Below are 19,785 nucleotides of genomic sequence, written 5' to 3' on the forward strand. Positions count from 1 at the left end.
CTACCTTTCCTCACTGCACCAAAACCGAAACTTTTCACACTTTCGCTCTACTCTTTCTTTTCTCTCCTCCCTCTCTTATGCTTCTTCCACCTGTTTTTTTCTCCTATTTTCGTATTCATTTCAGACCGTGTTGTTTCCCGCCTATCCCCTACACGTACATCATGTTGACAGTTCCCATTCTCGGTTAAAAGCGACACACGGTCCTTTTGCGAGCTCCATTTGTTCAGAGCGGGTGTCAGGTGGGAACGATTTACCGGGTCTCCTCTGCTGGAACCGGCCGGATTCGGAACTGTGACACAACGGAAGTCCGACTGTCAGGTTGGTGAAATCTGTGTGGGGAGAGGGCGGAGTGGAAGTGATATCAGGGAGAAATTGAGTTAATGCGGGAAAGCGTTACTGTGGTAAGAGATCTACTACGATCTTGTTAATCGGTGAAGCGGAGCAAGGGGGCCATTTAACTTCCTCCTGATATATTTCTTGTGCCTTATCATTTTCCGAGTAAACGACGAGACCTTTCTCCCAAAACAACCATGAATACCCCTGTACTTCCAACTATCTACACCGCAATTTTAGTAGCAACTTGTGTGAAGCTTTTCAAAGCAACCAAAAGACCACCTCCTCCCCCCCCACACACGCACACACACTTTACAAATAGAATGTTTTTTCTGCACACACTAAATGCTGGGGGAAAAATCAGCAGGTCAGGCAGCATCAGTGGAAAAGAGTAAGTTTCAGGCCGAGACCCATCATCAGAACTGGAGAAAAATGACGAAAGCCAGAGTAAGAAGGTGGAGGGAGGGGAGAAAGAAATACAAGGTACACGTAGTAGGTGATAGGTGAAACCAGGAGAGGGGAACGGGTAAAGTGGAGAGCTGGGAAGTCGATTGGTGAAAGAGATATCAGGTGCTGGAGAAGGGTGAATCTAGGAGGACAGAAGGCCATGGAAGAAAGGGAAGGATGAGGAGCACCAGAAGGAGTTGATTGGCAGATAAGGAGACAAGGTGAGATAAGGAAATGGGAATGTGTTGTTTGGATTTCCAGAATCTGCAGATTTTCTCATGTTTCTGATAGGATATTTTCTCCCTCCACACCCAGGGCCCCTGACTCTGAGCACATCCCCTGTTCAGAGAGAGGCTGCCCCATTGCTTAAAAAAAGAGCACATCCCCATCTCCATAACATCTAGTGGAGGTGGGCAGGGTGAGGAAGCTGCTCATCATAATTGTCAGAAATATGGCCCTGCCTGTTAAAAAATGAAGTCTCTGGGGAGATGCAGGGAACAGAGACATATCGAGTGATACAGGAAAATGGTGCAAAGGTAGTCTTACTGAAAGGTGATGTAGGCTTTGAGAGGTCAAATGGCTTACTATTCCTTTTATTTTTCACATGACAATTGAGAGAATGTGGCCTTTCATTTATAAAGAAAGACTGCGGGTTTGCTAGGTTTGCCACCCTTGGGACAAAGGTGGCTGACGAGGAAGACTTGATAAAAAGTTACAAAATTATGAAAGTTATTGATGGAGTAGATAAAAACAAATATTTATCCTTAGCAGAGGGTGAAAGGGATATCATTTAGATGAATCTGAGGAATGTTACATAATTAACCAGCCCAGGCTTGTACTTTCTAGAAATCAGGAATGAGAATTGATGGCACTGAATAGTACAAATTTCATTTAGGGCAGGACAAGGTAGAAGCAGAGTTGAAGTTTCCTCTGGCAAGAATGTATAGAACAATCATGATGAAAGATTTGGCATGCGGGAAAACTAAGTCTTCACTCAGTGATACACAGTCTAAAACTTCTGCGAGGGCTTGGCCATTGAAAACATTCAGACCAAGGATTTTTATATACTAATGGAATCAGGGGAAATTATATTAAAGATCAAGATTAACTTTATTTGTCACATGTACATTGAAACATCAAAGCTTACAGTGAAGTGTGTTGTTTTGTGTCAATGACCTACAGTCTGAGGATTGCCAGTGCCAACAAAGCATGCTCACAACTCACTAACCCTAACCATATGCCTTTAGAACGTGGGAGGAAGACAGCACCTCAAAGAAACCCACGCAGTTGCAGGGAGAACATACACACTCCTTACAGGTGGCAGCAGGAATTGAACCCCAACTGGTGATCGCAGGCATTGCAAAGTGATTGCACTCAACACTGCACTATCATGCCTACCCAATAGTGCAAGTCAGAGGTGAGAAATGGAACAAAATGGCATTGAAGGAAATAAAAATCAGCCATGATAATGCTGACTGACGGCACAGCTACAAGGGATTGAGTAGCCTCCTCTTCCTAGCTCTTATATTCAATAGAAGTGCAGATTTACTAAAGGCTTATTTGTGCTACTGAAGTATGAATTAGTAGATCCGCTGCCCTGAGCCCATTCGTAGTCTCAGGCAATGTACCTAGTAATGCAGGCAGCAGCTGATTCTGTGCAGTGTGCTGTAGGTTAAGCTTCAGTGATATTTCTATGGTTGTTAGTGCTTGCAGACACCAGCATATGTAGAACCAACAATGATGGGTAAACAGACCGTGCCGCCCACTGGAAAGATTCATTTTTACCAGGCTTTCATGGCAACAGTCTTGGCAAATGTTGTAAGCAATTTACTGGCTGTGTAATGCCCCACTTCAGTAACATTATCAGAGCACATTTCTTAACAATACAATTAGCCCTGCTGTTTTACATGCAATTTGCCTGAGAATTTCTAAACTATAATCTCAAGAGTTCATCTTTTGGCATCTGCAGGTTTCCGTTATCACCATGTATAAACATTCAAAGTACATTCCCATTTTGGACCATATCCCCCCACTTATACCCTTCCTCCGTGTTGGCTTTTGGCACCATTTAGATGTGGCATTCTCTTTGTATTTTGATTTTCACAATGGTAAATAACATTAGTGATGAATTCACATAAAAATGGCTTTCAGTCCAGATTTGAGCAGTAAGTAATGATCATCATTGATTATAGTTCTTTCCACCAACTCTATTTGAAAGCCACCATGTGTTTCTTTGTCATCAGTTTTTCATTTTTGAGGCTGGATTTGACTTACACTTTTGCACCACTTTTGACCAAATAGACACTTTTCTTTAACCTAAGTAAAGAATGTAAGAACCTGTGTAATGAGGCCTCTTCCCACATTGGCCTCATTTCATCATTTCCTGAAACCTAGTAATTTTACACTGGACTAAACTTTTTAATTGCTTTTCTAACCTTCAGTGTGATCTTATTCATAATTCAGCTTTCCCTGTTTCAAGTCTGATCAAGTCCTACTCAACCACTATATCAATGCACAGTGTTGATTTAAAATTTCTCAGCCTTGTTTACAAGTATCTCCATGATTTTAGCCTCTCTGTCTTGGAAACTTCTCATCTTACAACCCAGTAAGATCCTCACATTTTGGTCTTTTGCTTGATGCCACTTTTACTCACTGTAGCATTAGTGATCATAAATTCAGTTGCTTGGATCGAAGATTATAAAGTTTTCTTCCTCAAAGATTCAAAGTACATTTATTGTCAATGTATAAATTATACAACCTTGAGATTTGTCATCTTATAGGCAACCACAAAGCAAGAAACCTGAAAGAATCCAATTTAAAGAAAAAGAAAGGCCAACACCCAATGTGCAGAGAAAGAGGGGGAAAAAACACAAATCATACAACCAACAGAAGCAAGCAACAGCATTCCAAACCAAACTGAGCTCATAGACCAAAATCCCTGGAGGACCCAGAGTAGGCCCAAAACCTCAGTGTCAAGTTCAAATAGCAGGGCAAGCCGCTACGAAATGTGTAACAGCGGAAACAGACTCTCAGCCTCAGTGCCGCGGGGAGAGGAGTGAACGTCGCAGGGACAGTGAGTGAAATTGGCCCAACCCTCGCCTTTGGTCCCACAAATACCCAGTTCTACCTTAATTTGTTCATATCCCTGCCCTAGTTTTGCATGACATAAGAACATAAGAAATAGGAGCAAGAGTAGGCCATCAAGCCTGCCCCGCCATTCAGAAAGATCATGGCTAATCTGTCAGTAAACTCAGCTCCATCTACCTGCCTTTTCCCCATAACCCTTAATTCCCCTTCTATGTAAAAATCTATCTAACTGTATATTAAATATATTTAGTGAAGAAGCCTTAACTGCTTCCTTGGGCAGAGAATTTCACAAATTCACCACTCTCTTGGAAAAAGTTTCTCCTCATCTCCGTCCTAAATCTTCTCCCCTGAATCTTATGGCAATGTCCCCTAGTTCTAGTCTCACCTACCAATGGAAACAACTTTCCTACTTCAATCTTATTTATCCCTTTCAAAATTTTGTATGTTTCTATAAGATCCCCTCTCATTCTCCTGAATTCCAGAGAGTATAGTCCCAAGCGACTCAATCTCTCCTCATAAGTTAATCCCTTCATCTCTGGAATCAACCTGGTGTACCTCCTCTGCACTGCCTTCAAAGCCAGTATATCCTTCCTCAAGTATGGAGACCAGAACTGCACACAGTATGCAGGTGCGGTCTTATCAGTACCCTGTATTGTTGCAGCATGACCTCCCAGCTCTTGAATTCAATCCCTCTAGCAATGAAGGCCAACGTTCCATTTGCCTTCTTAATAACCTGTTGCACCTGAAAGCCAACTTTTTGCGATTCATGCACAAGCACTCCCAAGTCCCTCAGCACAACAGCATGCTGCAATCTTTCACCTTTTAAATAATAATCTGCTCTTCTATTATTCCTTCCAAAGTGGATGATCTTGCATTTACCAGCGTTGTATTCCACCTGCCAGACCTTAGCCCACTCACTTAACCTATCTATATCCCTCTGCAGTCTCTTTACATCCATTTGCTTTTCCACTTAGTTTAGTGTCATCAGCAAATTTAGCTACACGACACTCAGTCCCCTCTTCCAAATCATCAATGTAAATAGTAAACAGCTGCAGCCCCAGCACCAACCCCTGCGGCACCCCACTCACCACTGACTGCCAACCAGAGAAACACCCATTTATACCAACTCTCTGCCTTCTGTTGGTTAACCAATCCACTATTCATCCTAATACACTTCCTCCGCCTCCATGCATCCGTATCTTGGATGGCACCTTGTTGAACGCCTTCTAGAATTCCAAGTATACGGCATCCACCTGTTCCCCTCAATCCATTGAACTCATTATGTCTTTGAAGAACTCCAGTAAGTTTGTCAAACAGGACCTGCCCTTTCTGAATCCATGCTGCGTCTGTCTAATGAAACCACTCCTTTCTAAATGCTTCGCTATTTCTTCCTTAATGACAGCTTCAAGCATTTTCCCGACTTCAGATGTTAAGCTAACTGGCCTATAGTTGCCTGTATTTTGCCTACATCCTTTTTTAAAAAAAAAGCGTGACATTTACTGTTTTCCAGTCCGCCGGGGTCTGCCCAGAGTCTAGAGAATTTTGGTAAATTATTACCAACGCATCTACTATAACCTCCGCCAATTCTGTCAGCACCCTGGGATGCATCCCATTAGGACCGGGTACTTAACTAACTTTAGGCCCTCTAGTTTGGTCATCACTATCTCTTTAGTGCCAGTGATTTTATCAAGGTCCTTCACATTGTATCTTTTGGGATGATTTGCTATATTTTTTAGCTTCATTCACCTCAACGCTGAATTGACTCACTTTCAAGGACCTATTTACACTTTTTCTTATTTTTGCACGACTTCCTTTCTTTTGCATATTAGTTGTCAGCCTTTTTTTATTTATAGTTTTTCGTAAATTCTATTGTATGTCTTTATTTTCCTATAAATTCCTGCAAGAAAATGAATCTCAAGGTAGTATGTGGTGACATACACTCAGTGGCCACTTTATTAAGTACAGCCGGCCCTCTTTATCCGCAGGGGATTGGTTCCAGGACCCCCCGCGGATACCAAAAAATGTGGATGCTCAAGTCCCCTATTTAACCTGTCTCAGTGTGGTGGTCTTTAGGAGCCAGCGGAACCCCGGACTTTATTTAACGTCTCAGTGCGGTGGACATTAGGAGCCAGCGGAACCCCGGACTTTATTTAATGTCTCAGTGCGGTGGACATTAGGACCTGGTGGCGAGCTCTGAATCCACAGTGTTTCTGTTCACGAAAATAATCACGATCAGGATTGAAAATAAGGTGGAAGTAATAAAGTGATCAGAAAGAGGTGAAATGCCATCGGTCATTGGAAAAGCGTTAGGCTACAGTTGGTCAACGATCGGAACAATTTTAATGGAGCATGTGAAGCCCCTGCCCTGATGAAAGCTACAATTATTACTAAGCAATGCAGTGGTTTAATTATTGAAATACATATGTTTTTAAGTGTTATATGCATAGAAAGGTGAAATATGTACTATATACTAAGAAAAAAGTTCGACTAACTGATGCTAAATAATACCTGATGTACCTGTTCTGACTTCAAATCCGACTTAAGGACGGACTCAGGAATGGAACTCATTTATAACCCAGGGACTGCCTGTACTTTTCAGTCATTTCTTGATTACTTATAATACCTAATACAATGTAAATACTAAGTAAATAATTGTTATACTGTATTGTTTAGGGAATAATGACAAGAAAAAATAGTCTGTACATGCTCAAACAATGAGTGCTGGAGAGAGAACTTTTGGGTTTCCCAATCCGTGGTTGGTCGAATCCGCGGATAAGGAGGACTGACTGTACACCTGTACACTGCTCATTAATGTAAATATCTAAACAGCCAATCATGTGACAGCAACTCAATGCTTAAAAGTATACAGACATGGTGAAAAGGTTCAGTAGTTGCTCAGATCAAACAGCGGAATAGGGAAGAAATATGATCTAAGTGACTTTGGTCATGGAATGATTGTTGCTGCCAGGCAGGGTGGTTTGAGTATCTCAGAAACCACTGATCTCCTGGGATTTTCACACACAACAGTTTCTAGAGTTTACAGAGAATGGTATGGAAAATAAAAAAAACATCCAGTGAGAGGCAGTTCTGTGCTCAAAAATGCCTTATTGATGAGAAAGGTCAAAGGAGAATGGCCAGACTGCTTTGAGCTGACAGGAAGGCACCAGTAACTCAAATAACCAAGTGTTGTGCTGAAGAGGATCTCTGAATGCACAACACGTCAATCCTTGAAATGGATGGCTATAGCAACAGAAAACAATTTACATACACTCAGTGGTCACTGAGCATATATGTATTTTGATAATAAATTTACTTTGAACAAAAAATGCTGTTTTTCTGAGGTTGTGCTCTTATAGTTTAGATTGCTATGACAGCGAAGAAGTGAGACAAACAACATGGCAGACAAAAGACAGCGGGCAAGACTGCAGGGTTCATGGGCAGGCCACAGCAAGACTGCAGCAACCACATTTCAAGGTATGATATCAAAAATATTTTTCTTAAGAACTGAAGCAGAAATTAGTATTGGTGATTTAATGGAGAAATCAATGTGTATAGCAGTATACATATCTGAATGAATTAGGGAATTGTGATTTTACAAGAGCTTATTGATTGAATAATCTGAGTTGCACTCTGTATCTGATCCACTCTGCCCCTATTGCCTTCAGTCAGTACTTATTAAAAAATATATTAAATAGAGATCAGCAGTTACTGAGATACTTAATAGTGTGGAATCTTAATAGTAAACAAGTCTTGAGTTGTTACAATTGAAGTTGTGTTTACAGTGCATTAGGATTTGCTGCAATGTGGGTTTTGCAGCCTGAGGGCCCATTGTATTGGGCTCTGACTGCAGGTGCTGGAAATTCAGTACAGCACACACACAATGCTGGAAAACCTCAGCAGGTCCGGCAGCATCTATGGAGGGAGATAAACAGCTGACTGTACATTTGGCTCAAAACTTCGTTTGTTTCTCACCATAGATGCTGCCTGATCTGCTGGATTCCTCCAGCATTTTGCATGTATTGGATTCTGAGCTGTGTTGCTCATATTTGTATCTTGGTATCAGCTGGTAGAAGGGGACGATTAGTTCCTTTTAAGTTCCTCCTCTTTCCACATGTTCCCTATGGCTTAAGGACATAAATTGCCAGAATGACACTATCACTTACAGTAATTATTATAATGAGCCAAGGATGGAACGAGCACATTTCCTAACAGTCATAATAGAATAGGAGCAGAATTAGGCCATTTGGCACATCGAGCCTGCTACACCATTCCATGGTTGATTTGTTATCCCTCTCAACCCCATTCTCATGTCTTCTACCCATAACCTTTGATGCCCTGATTAATTAAGAACTTAGCAACCTCTTCCTTAAATGTACCCAATGACTGGGCCTGCACAGCTGTCTGTGGCACTGAATTCCACAGATTCACCACCCTCTGCTTAAAGAAGTTTTTCCTCATCTCTGTTCTAAATGGATATCCTTCAATTCTGAGGCTGTGTCCTCTGGTCCTAGACTCCCCTACTATAGGAAACGTCCTCTCCACATCTGCTACTTTTTGGCCTTTCAAAATTTGCTAGGTTTCAACGAGATTTCCACCCCCCCCCAACATTCTTTTAAACTCCAGCGAATGCAGGCAGAGGGGTATCAAACGCTCTTCATATACATGCATATGGACTTTAGACTGGTTAAGGAAAAAGCAAATTTAAGAGTTAAAATTCCTGACATTTCAAGTTAAATCTGTCAATCCTGTGCAAACAGCCCAAAAGATGTCTATTTTGAGTTTTTCCTTTTGGTAAATTAAATAATTATGACATCAATTCCTTCTTGTGCAGTTAGTGCAGGAGCAATATAACTTTTTCATTTTGGCTTTAGGATAACACAAATACAATTATATACAATGGATTCTAGTTAATTGAAACACATCAGAACCAGTATATTTTGGCCCAATTAAGTGGCTGCTTCAATCGGCCAAAGTTTCATGGAAATAGAAAGATATATATAAAAAATACAAACCACTATTTAATTGTGTAACAAGTTTTGTATTTAAATAAAATAAAGAACAAGTTAGAACACTATCAATGCTACCACAGTACTATGAAACTGTATCAGTCCCAATAGTTATTGAGGGAGGAATTCATTCGGAGTATGCAGCCGTGCCTTTTTGATTGACTAAATGAACAAAATCAGCGCAGACTTGTAGTGTAGATAATAGACTACCTTCATACAATTCTATCAACAATTGCGTCCTCCACATTTTCATTTGCATTGTAACATTCAAGACGATTGTCGATACCTTCAAATTCTCCGTAGTCCCTAATTTATTGAAGTAGTGAAAACATTTCATTTTTTTCTCCTGGCCATTTCTGACATCTTAATGCCTGAATGCTTGAAACTGCAGTGAGGAAAACAGTTTTGAATTGTTTTTACTGCTCATTTCTTGACAACTATCAGTGACAAAAATCACAAATCACAAGATGCTATGTAAAAAATGTTCTCTCTGACCACGGAGTAAGATCTAACAGACACCCAAGTGCATGCATCTGACTCTAGTTAGAAACTGTTTGGCAACAATCTCCTGCCCCAATTAAATGGCATAGTGTCCCAAACAAAAAAGGGAATTCTGGTTAGTTTCTTGATTAGCTTTGCTTTTTAAGATTTGGCCCAAATAAGTGTCTGCTGTGAGTAGCTGAAGCTCCAATTAACTGGAATCCATTGTATCTTGAAGAAAACAATAGATGAATACACAATCCAGTATTAGATCAGAAGTGGAGAGAGTGAGCAGTTTGAAGTTCCTGGGTGTCAAGATCTCTGAGAGATTAATGTGGTCCCAACATATCGATACAGCTATAAAGAAGACAAAAAAGTGATTATACTTCATTAGGAGTTTGAAGAGATTAGAATGCCAACAAAAACTCTCAAAACTTATATAGATGTACCATGGAGAGCCTTCTGACAGGCTGCATTACTGTCTGGTATGGGGGAGCTACTGCACAGGACTGAAAGATACTGCAGAAGGTTGTAAATTTAATCAGCTCCATCTTGGGTACTAGCCTACAAAGTACCCAGGACATCTTCAAGGAATGGTGTCTCAGAAAGGCAGCGTCCATTATTCAGGAGCTCCAGCACGCAGGGCATGCCCTTTTCTCACTGTTACCATCAGGTAGGAGGTACGGAAGCCTGAAGGCACACACTCAGCGATTCATGGACAGCTTCTTCCCCTCCGCCATCTGATTCCTAAATGGTCACTGAAGCTATGGACACTACCTCACTTTTTTAATATACAGAATTTCTATTTTTGCACATTTTTTAAAAATCTATTCAATATACATAATTGATTTACTTGTTTATTTATTATGTTTTATTTTACTTTTTTTCACGCTCTCTGCTAGATTATGTATTGCATTGAACTGCTGCTACTAAGTTAACAAATGTCACTCACAAGCTGGTGATTCTGGTTCTGATTGTGACTCTAATCCAAATGACTCAAAAGTGTATTTTCTGATGACTTGTTTGTATTTTAGCAACATAGTGAAGTTCAAAATTCAAAGTAAATTTATTATTAAACTGCATGTACAGTGTCTATAAAAGTAGTTGCCTGCTTAGAAGTTTTCATGTTTTATTGTTTTATAGCACTGAATCACAGTGGATTTAATGTGGCTTTTTTAATGCTAATCAACAGAAAAAGACTTTTTCCGTGTCAAAAGTGAAAGCAAATTTCTACAAATTGGTCTGTAGTTATTACAATTATTAAACACAAAATAATTGAACACATAATTACTCACCCCTTTCAAGTCAGTATTTAGTAAATGCACCTTTGGCAGCAATTACAGCCTTGAGTCTGTGCAGATAGGTCTCTATCAGCTTTGCACATCTGGACACTGCAGTTTTTTTCCATTCTTCTTTACAAAACTGCCCAAGCTCTGTCAGATTCCATGAGGATCATGAGTGAACGGCTCTTTTCAAGTCTAGCCACAAATTCTCAATTGGATTAAGGTCTGGACTCTGACTTGGCCACATCAGTACCCACTGTCAGAGGTTGACAGTGTCGTTAAGAAGGCCTTCATCAACTGTGGGATTGAGTTCAAGAGCCGTGAGGTAATGTTAAAGCTATACAATACCTTAGTTAGACCCCACTTGGAGTACTGTGTTCAGTTCTGGTCACCTCACTACAGGAAGGATATGGAAACTATAGAGAGAGTGCGGAGGAAATTTACAAGAATGTTGCCTGGATTGGAGGGTGTACCTTATGAAAATAGGTTGAGTGAACTTGGCCCTTTCTTCTTGGAGCAACATAGGATGAAAGGTGACCTGATAGAGGTGTATATGATAATAAGAGGCATTGATTGGGTAGATAGCCAGAGAGTTTTTCCCAGGGCTGAAATGGCTAACACAAGGGGGCATAGTTTTAAGGTGCTTGGAAGTAGGTACAAGGGGGATGTCAGAGGTAAGTTTTTTTTTACATAGAGAGTAGTGGGTATGGTGGAATGCACTGCCAGTGACAGTGGTAGAGGTGGATTCAATAGGGTCTTTTAAGAGACTCTTGGATAGGTACATCGAGCTTAGAAAAATAGAGGGCTATGCAGTAAGGAAATTCTAGGCAGTTTCTCGGGTAGGTTGCATGGTCAGCACAACATTGTGGACTGAAGGGTCTGTAATGTTCTGTAGATTTTTATGATTCTATGATGATTAACTTTGTTGTTTTGAAACTATTCCTGTGTAGCTTTGGCTTTATACTTGGGGTCATTGTCTTGTTGGAACACAAATCTTCTCCCAAGTTGCAGTTCTCTTGCAGACTGCATCAGGTTTTCCTCCAGGATTTGCCTGTATTTTGCTGCATTCATTTTACTCTCTACCTTCACAAGCCTTCCAGGGCCTGCTGCAGTGAAACATCCCTACAACATGATGCAGCTACCACCATGCTTCACAGTAGGGATGGTGTGTTTTTGATGATGTGCAGTGCTTGGCTTATGCCAAACATAGCATTTAGTCTAATGCCCAAAAAGCTGAATTTTGGTTTCATCAGACCACAAATCCTTCTTCCAGCTGACTTCAGAGTCGCCCACATACCCTCTGGCAAACGCTAACTGAGATTTCTTGTGAGTTTTTTTCAACAGTGTAAATCGTCAATATATGCCCCAGTATTCTTCAAGCCATGAATCACAGAGTTTATCATACGTTGGAATGCACCAGGGGCATTTTTCATCCCGAAAGGCATCACATTATACTCGTACAACCCCGAGGTGGTGATGAATGCCGATATCTCTTGAGCCCTATCAGTTAAGGGAACGCACCAGTACCCTTTTAGCAGGTCAATTTTTGTTAGGTACTTAGCCTTCCCCACCCTATCGATGCAGTCATCTATTGTGGGAATAGGGTAAGCATCTGTTTTGGTTATCGCGTTGACCTTTCTATAATCTGTGCAAAATCTCATTGTCCCATCTCATTGCCACTCTCCCTGAAAGCTGTGACTGGTGAAGCACCCAGGCAACAGTTGTTATATGTATAGTCTCTCCCATCCTAGCTTGTAACTCCTCCAGAGCTGTCAAAGGTCTCTTGGTGGTCTCCCTCGCTGGTCTCTTTCTTGCATGGTCACTCAGTTTTTGAGGATGGCCTGCTTTAGGCAGATTTACAGCTGTGCCATGTTCTTCCATTTTCTTGATGATTGACTTAACTGTATTTCAATGGATATTCAGTTACTTGGAAATTTTCTTGTATCCATCTCCTGATTTTTGCTTTTCAATAACCTTTTTGCAGAGTTGCTTGGAGTGTTCTTTTGTCTTCATGGTGTAATTTTTGCCAACATACTGACTCACCAGCAGTTGGACCTTCCAGATACAGGTGTATATTTACTACAATCAACAGAAACACCTTGACTGCACCCAGTGATCTTCATTTAACTAATATGTGCCTTCTAAAACCACTTGGCTGCACCAGTAATGATTTGGTGTGTCATATTAAAGGGGGCAAATACTTATGCAGCCAATTATTTTGTATATTATATTTGTAATTAATTTAGATCACCTTATAGGGGTCTGTTTCACTTTGACATGGAAGGGTCTTTTTCTGGTGATCGGTGTCAAAAGAATTTCAGTGTTGTTAAATATGACAGCTTCCGGGAGCAAGGGGGTGGGGGTGGTGAATGCCACTTATCCACACAGGTTCTGATGAATTTAATGACCACTGTGGTGTATTCATTCAGACTTGAGGATGAATCCCTGAATATTGTCCTGTTCACCAGCTCAGAGCAATTCAGTAAGTGCTTTAACATCTCCCTTGACCCTACCTTCTTGGTCCTCACCACTGCTTCTGCAGTCTTTAACCTTTCCCTATGCTGCACTGTTAGTGGAAGTACAGCCAGATGTTCAGACTTTCCAAAGTGTGGGCGAGAGATGGCACAGTCAGCGTTCTTGATGGTGGTATAACAGTGACCAAGTGTGTTGGCTACTCTGGTTCCACAGCTGATATTTTGGTGGTAGTTATTCAGAGACTTCTTCAAACTGCCTGGTTGAAATCCCCCACAACGATAGGGTGCACTGTTTTGTGCATGTTGATTACAGAGCTTAGCTCTTCCAGTGCCTGCCTGAGGTGGAATGTACCCTGCTAACAGGATGATGGTGGAAAATTCTCTCATCAGATAAAAAGGAAGATGTTTTAAAGCTAGACGTTTCAGAACCCGTGAGCAGGACTGAGTCAGAACTGCCACGTCTGTGTGCCACAATGAGTTAATTATGAAGTATGCTCCACCTCCTCTGCCTTTAAAAGTCTGAGATCTCCTGTCTTTATGGTGAAAAGTAAAACCATTGAGCTGCTGTGCTGAGTCTGAAATTGTGGGGGCTAGCCATGTTTCTGTGAAGCAAAGTACTGTGTAAATACAAAAGGAAAGAGAAAAAAACTTAAATAATTATAAATAAATAAACAATAAATATTGAGAACATGAGATGAAGAGTCCTTGAATGTGAGTCAGTAGGTTGTGGGAGCAGTTCAGTGATAGGACAAGTGGAGTTGAGTGAAGTTTTCTCTCAGGTTCAAGAAGCTGATGACAGGTGGGGGTGGGGGTGGTAATAACTTTTCCTGAGCATGGTGGTATGAGTCCTGAGGCTCCTGCACCTTTTTTCTGATGGTAGAGCAAGAAGAGAGCATGGCCTTGATGGCAGGGTCCTTGATGATGGATACTGCTTTCCTGCGACAGCACTCCATATAGAAATGTAGAATTTTACCCATGATGGTCTGGGTCGTATCCGCTACTTTTTGTAGGATTTTCCATTCAAGGGCATTGGTATTTCCATACCAGGCTGTGATGCCAGTCGATATTCTCTTCACTGCACACCAATAGAAGTTTGTCAAAGTTTTGGATTCAATGCCAAATCTTTGTAAATTTCTAAGGAAGTAGAGGTGCTCCACACTTCCTTCATAATGGCATGTATGTGCTGAATGCAGAATAGATTCTCTGAAATCATAACACCAAGGAACTTAAAGTTGCTGACTCTCTTCATCTCTGATCCCCTAATGAGGACTGACTCATGGATCTCCAGTTCCCTCCTCCTGAAGTCAATAATCAACTCCTTTGTCTTGCTGACATTGAGTAAGAGGTTGTTGTTGTGGCACCAGTCAGACAGATGTTCAATTTCCCTCCCTCATGCTGATTTGATTACACCATCGACAGTGGTGTCGTGAGCAATTTAGCCTTAGTCACAAGCATAAAGCTAGTAGGGCAGAGCGTTAAGTGCACAGCCCCCATTGTAGGGTTGTCAATTGGGGGCTGTAGAAGTTTGTGAATGTGCCTCCATGTTTTTGTGGTCAAAGCAGGCATGAAATGTGTTGAGCTCATCTGTAAAAGAGACATCACCTTCAGTACAATTGCAGCTTAAATTATATTTTTTTTCACCTACTTCCCACATATGTGATTTGCGTCAAAGGCTCTACTAATAGAAGATAGTTTGAGTTGCTTCACTTTGACTCTTCTGATGGAGGTGTTTTTTGTTCAGATCCTTTTCCTCTGGTGCGTTTTAGTTATGAATTATGGATGTTAACTTCCCAAGATTCAAGATTGTTCAATGTAATTTTCTGTGCAGAACTGTAAAGAACAAAATAATTGTTACTCCAGATTTGATGCAGTGCAAAAAAACACAAAAGACAAAGAACACAATAATAATAAAAAAACGATAATTATAAATACATAGCTTATATACATTGATTGTATGTGATGCTGGTCTGTACATAAGGTGGCTAACAGGAAACAATAAAGTAGAGGTGGAGGTGTTGATCAGCCTTGCTGCTTGGGGAGAGTAATTGTTTCTGAATCTGGTGGTCCTGGTGTGGATGCTCTGCAGCGTCTTCCCTGATGGGCGTGGGACAAACAGTCCAAAAAGCAAGGTGAGTATGATTCTTCATGATGTTACTGGCACCTTTCTGTATATATGTCCTTGTTGGTGACTAGGCTGATGCCAGTGATTTGTTGGGTAGTTTTGACCATTCATTGTTGAGCTTTCCTGTCCGCCACAGTGCAGTTTCCATACCAAATAGCAATGTAGCTTGTCAGGATACTCTCTACTGCACATCTGTAGAATGACGTGAGTATGGATTTGTAAAGTGTAGCTCTCTTCAGCTTCCTCAGAAAGTAGAGGCATTGGTGAGTTTTCTTGACAGTGTAGATGTGTTCTGAGAGTGCACAGGAGTTTGAAACAACTTGCAGTTTCCACTTCTGTGCCACCGATGTAAAGGGGGATGTGAGTGGTGCGAGTTCTTCTGAAGTAAATAACCATCTCCGTTGTCTTGGTGACATTAACGAGGAGACTATTTGCGTGGCACCAGACCTCAAGCTCTTCCACCTACTCTCTGTAGACTGTTTCATTGTTGTTTGTGATGAGCCCCACCACTGCGGTGTCATCGACTTGCATTTCTCAGCACTGAGCTTGGCACGGCAACATTTCTCATCATTAGCTTTTGAAATTATGATATGTCACTTCTGACATAGCACAACTCTTGATTAGATGCTGGAAAATATGTATCTTTAGCATATTGGTATTATTTACAAAATTATTTCCTATTTTCAGTATTTTTATATTCTTCCTGTTCAGTTTATTTTCTTAAATGGGAAGAATTGGTAAGCATAAGTTTTGTTCATATTTTGCTGTAGTCTCTTTGCTTGGGTTATGTAACGGACTCATAAAATTCTACAACATGCTGTGCAATTTTGTCTAATTAGTATGGGATAAAATTAAACATTTAATATTTAAAAGATCAACATAATTGGAAAATGTTCTTGATCAATTGACTAAAAGTAAAAATAAATATTATATAATATTTTTGGGGTTAAAGCTATGACACCTCATATTTGTTTTCTGTTTTTCTGATGTCATTGCTTGATAACTGAGCGTATCTGGATGAGGGCAGCACTAATTACAGAATTTGCAAATTATATTTATTATATCATTCAGTGATGCTCATTATGTATAGGGAAAAGTAAACAGCACTATAGTGCCCGAACAAGTCATTTTTGCCATGGTTACTGTTTAGTGTTATTTTTATATCAAGTCTTACCATGACTGACTTTTTCCGAATCAGAATCAGATTTAATATCACTGGCATATGTTAAGAAAGTTTTTGTTTGGAAATAGCAATCTTTTAATAAACTTTCCTCAGGTATTGTATGTCTCCTATTGAACAACAGTGTCCATTGTGAAAAGATTCCTCCTAAGATTCCACTCTTACTTCCTTTGGCTAGTATTACTCACAGCCATCAAGGCAAAATTCTCCTTCCAATTTTTGCTTTCTCTTTTTTTTCCTCAGTGCTTTTTCACACATCTGCAAGGCAGAGCATTTACTGTATGTACACAACAACGTGAATGAAATGCGGTGAATGTGAAGCCACGTCCAACTTCGGTGTTCACTCTGCCAGGACACCGCTGGCATTCATTACTTCTAATAAGCGTCCCATTATTAAAATAAAGTAATCTTAAATATTCAGTGCCAGACATAGAGTACCTGCATAGTTTTGCACACCATCAATTGTCACCTATGACTGTTGAAAGCAGTTTTGCCCCTACCATTGCATTTCATGAAGATCATTTTAAGGACAATAATAGCAGAATCTTAAGTGAAATATATGATAAACAGAACAAAAATCTTGCAGAGGGTGTAAATTATAATTTAGAGAGAGTAGTATGAAGGAAATCGGTAAGCAGGAAATTAAAATGTAGACAATTTTTTTCCACTTTCCTATTTTAAAGATGTTTTCATCTCAGATGATATCTTCCACAAGCATTTGTTAAATGGACCCAATTGTTTATTATTAATCACAGTTCTTGACATAATATCCTCTTTTAAAGAAATATGAACATGTCTGGTGATAAATTTAGTATGTGACTGAAATGTCTACACTGGAATATAGTCTTGTTAGAATGTATATCTTAAAGGAAACTTTGAAAACTTCATTTTTGAAATACCGCATTGCTGAGAAAAATAACACTATAACCCAGAGGTCTGTTTTATGTTTATGTTAACTGCATTTTAAAATATAGTGTGTTTTATCTATTTTTAGCTGGAAGACGTACTTCAGAAAATGTTGCTAGAACACATTGGCCATCAAAGGAACAGGCTGCAGCTGATAGGCGATTTATCTTTCAAGATCCCACTGAGGTAATCTAAAGAATGGAATGTTTTTAAATGTGTGGTTCTATCTAGCTGAGTGCATTAGGTCCATTGTTACGGGCAGCATGGTGCAATCCATGTATTAGATATCACTGATGTCCAAAGAGCAAAACATTTCATGAGGAAAGGTCAGTATTACATTTGCTTGATACAGATCAAGAACAAATTTATTTGTGGAACAAAGACAGGTAAATCATATGATGAAGCTAGAAGAAAAACAGGATGATTGTTGCAAGTGTAGCAAAATGTTTTAAAATGCTTTGTGTTAAGGTATTGCAATGAAGCAATTCTCAGTCTCAAAGCATAATACAATGCCTTAATTTATTAGCTTCAGATGAATTTAATTCAGTACTTTTGGCACGAGAACATTTTTGGGTAACATTGATTTAAATGTTGGCTAATTAGTATATTTGCTGGCCGGTGGGTTAGTGGCGTCCTCACTGGACTTCAAGGCGAGTGGCCTGGGGTTCGAATTCAGCTGGCTTCTTGCATGCTTTCCATCCTTGCTGGGTTAATGTCCTGCTAGTAACTTGGCGTCATGAAAAATAGACAAATTCTAAAGAATCGGTAAGGTTGCCACCCGAAGTGCTACAACACGTGGAGAGGAACAGTAACAACAATTAGTATTTTACAGAGTGTTGCATGTCTGAATTTGAATCATGTTAGTTGCTTATGATTTTTGGTTGTTTCAAGAAAAGAAAACAATAAATCAGATATCTTAAAGTTCTCATCATGTTTCTAAGAAGCATAGGATAAGGATCTTGAATCATTAAGTACTTAGTACTTCACTTAATATGAGAAGGGCTGTAATCCATGTGAGAGTTCATATTATATCAAAGACTTGGTGGTTGGAATTGTTTGCAAAAAAGCCTAAACATAGTGTATTTGCGATAGTTATTAAAAACGAAAACTCATTGGCCGTCCACAGTATAGAATTTCTTTAGGAAAAGGAAGTAGTGAATCTCCAACCTCTGGTAATGCCACCCCCCACTTCACCATTCCCCATCTGCTTTTTCCTCAATCAACTTATCTCCTTGCCTGCCCATCACCGCCCTCTGGTGCTCCTCCCCCCTTTTCTTCCATGGCATGTTCTCTCCTGTCAGACACCCCCTTCGCCAGCCCAGTATCTCTTTTCACTAATCAACTTTACAGCTCTTTACTTCATCTTTCCCCCTCCAGGTTTCGCTTTATCACCTTGAGTTTCCCTCTCCCCTCCTCCCACCTTTTAAATCTACTTTTCATCTTTTATTCTCTGGTCCTGCTGAAAGGTCTTGGCCCAAAACATCAACTGTACTTTTTTCCATAGATGCTGCCTGGCCTGCTGAATTCCTCCAACATTTTGTGTGTGTGTGTGTGTTGCTTGGATTTCCAGCATCTGCAGATTTTCACTTGTCAATGAGTCTCTGTCAAGGCTTGTCACAAAAATCTTGTGATTTACCAGTTGTTCCCAGTGATACGTACTGATTCAACATCAACTGCTGCAGAAAGATCATCAGTTCAGTGAAAGACATAATTTGGTATACCTGAAACCAGTCATCATCATCATCATTATGTGCCATGGTGTATGACGTGGGCGATCGTTTTCTATCCATGACCATGATTGTTCTTGGCAAATTTTTCTACAATGTGGTTCGACATTGCCTTCTATTAGGCAGTGTCTTTACAAGACCAGTGACCCCAGCCTTTATCAATACTTTTCAGAGATTATCTGCCTGGCATCAGTGGCCACATAACCAGGACTTGTGATATGCACCAGCTGCTCATAAGACCATTTAGCACCTGCTCCCATGGCTTTTCATAACATTGATGGGGGGGGGGGGGGGGGGAAGCTAAGCAGCTGCTGCACCTTGCCCAAAGGTGGCTTGCAGGGTAGTGGGGGGAAGGAACACCTTACACTTCTTTTGGTAGAGACATATCTCCCTCCGCCACCAACCTGGTACTGATAGCTATTCCAATACAAGGAGATATCTGCAAGCAGATGCTACCAACTGGCACATTCCAAGGTGCTGGAGTATTTATTACTGTTAATTAGGATTCTGTTTTTGCTTCTCAGATCATAGCAATCACTGCACATTTCTGTTTTATATTTGTTATGTCACTGCCTCCTTAAACCCTTGATATATGTTTCAAGTATTCATTAAGCCACTCCAATGTAAGCACATTGTCTGGTGGAAGGAACAAAATCACTACAAATGTAATGGTATCAAATAACAGGTTCAATTTGTTCTTGCCATAAAGAGGATCATGCACATACTGTGCCGGATGACTT

General features: G+C 40.3%; 1 protein-coding gene across 3 annotated transcripts in view; it reads left to right on the forward strand.

Annotated features, from left to right (window-relative positions):
- Positions 1–226: 226 nt before the first annotated feature.
- The window catches only part of alkbh3 (alkB homolog 3, alpha-ketoglutarate dependent dioxygenase), a 67,264-nt gene continuing 47,705 nt past the window's right edge, over positions 227–19,785 (forward strand). The window contains exons 1-3 of one of the 3 annotated variants that reach the window (XM_073049670.1): positions 227–318; positions 7,224–7,341; positions 17,407–17,504. In XM_073049670.1, the coding sequence (XP_072905771.1) occupies positions 7,263–7,341; positions 17,407–17,504 (177 nt within the window). In that variant the 5' untranslated portion in view covers positions 227–318; positions 7,224–7,262. Of the gene's footprint in view, positions 402–866; positions 1,002–7,223; positions 7,342–17,406; positions 17,505–19,785 lie in introns of those variants that run through there. The other 2 variants (XM_073049669.1, XM_073049672.1) reach the window with 2 other exon arrangements.

This window comes from Hemitrygon akajei, chromosome 6 (assembly GCF_048418815.1).
Source record: "Hemitrygon akajei chromosome 6, sHemAka1.3, whole genome shotgun sequence".
Taxonomy (NCBI): Eukaryota; Metazoa; Chordata; class Chondrichthyes; order Myliobatiformes; family Dasyatidae; genus Hemitrygon; species Hemitrygon akajei.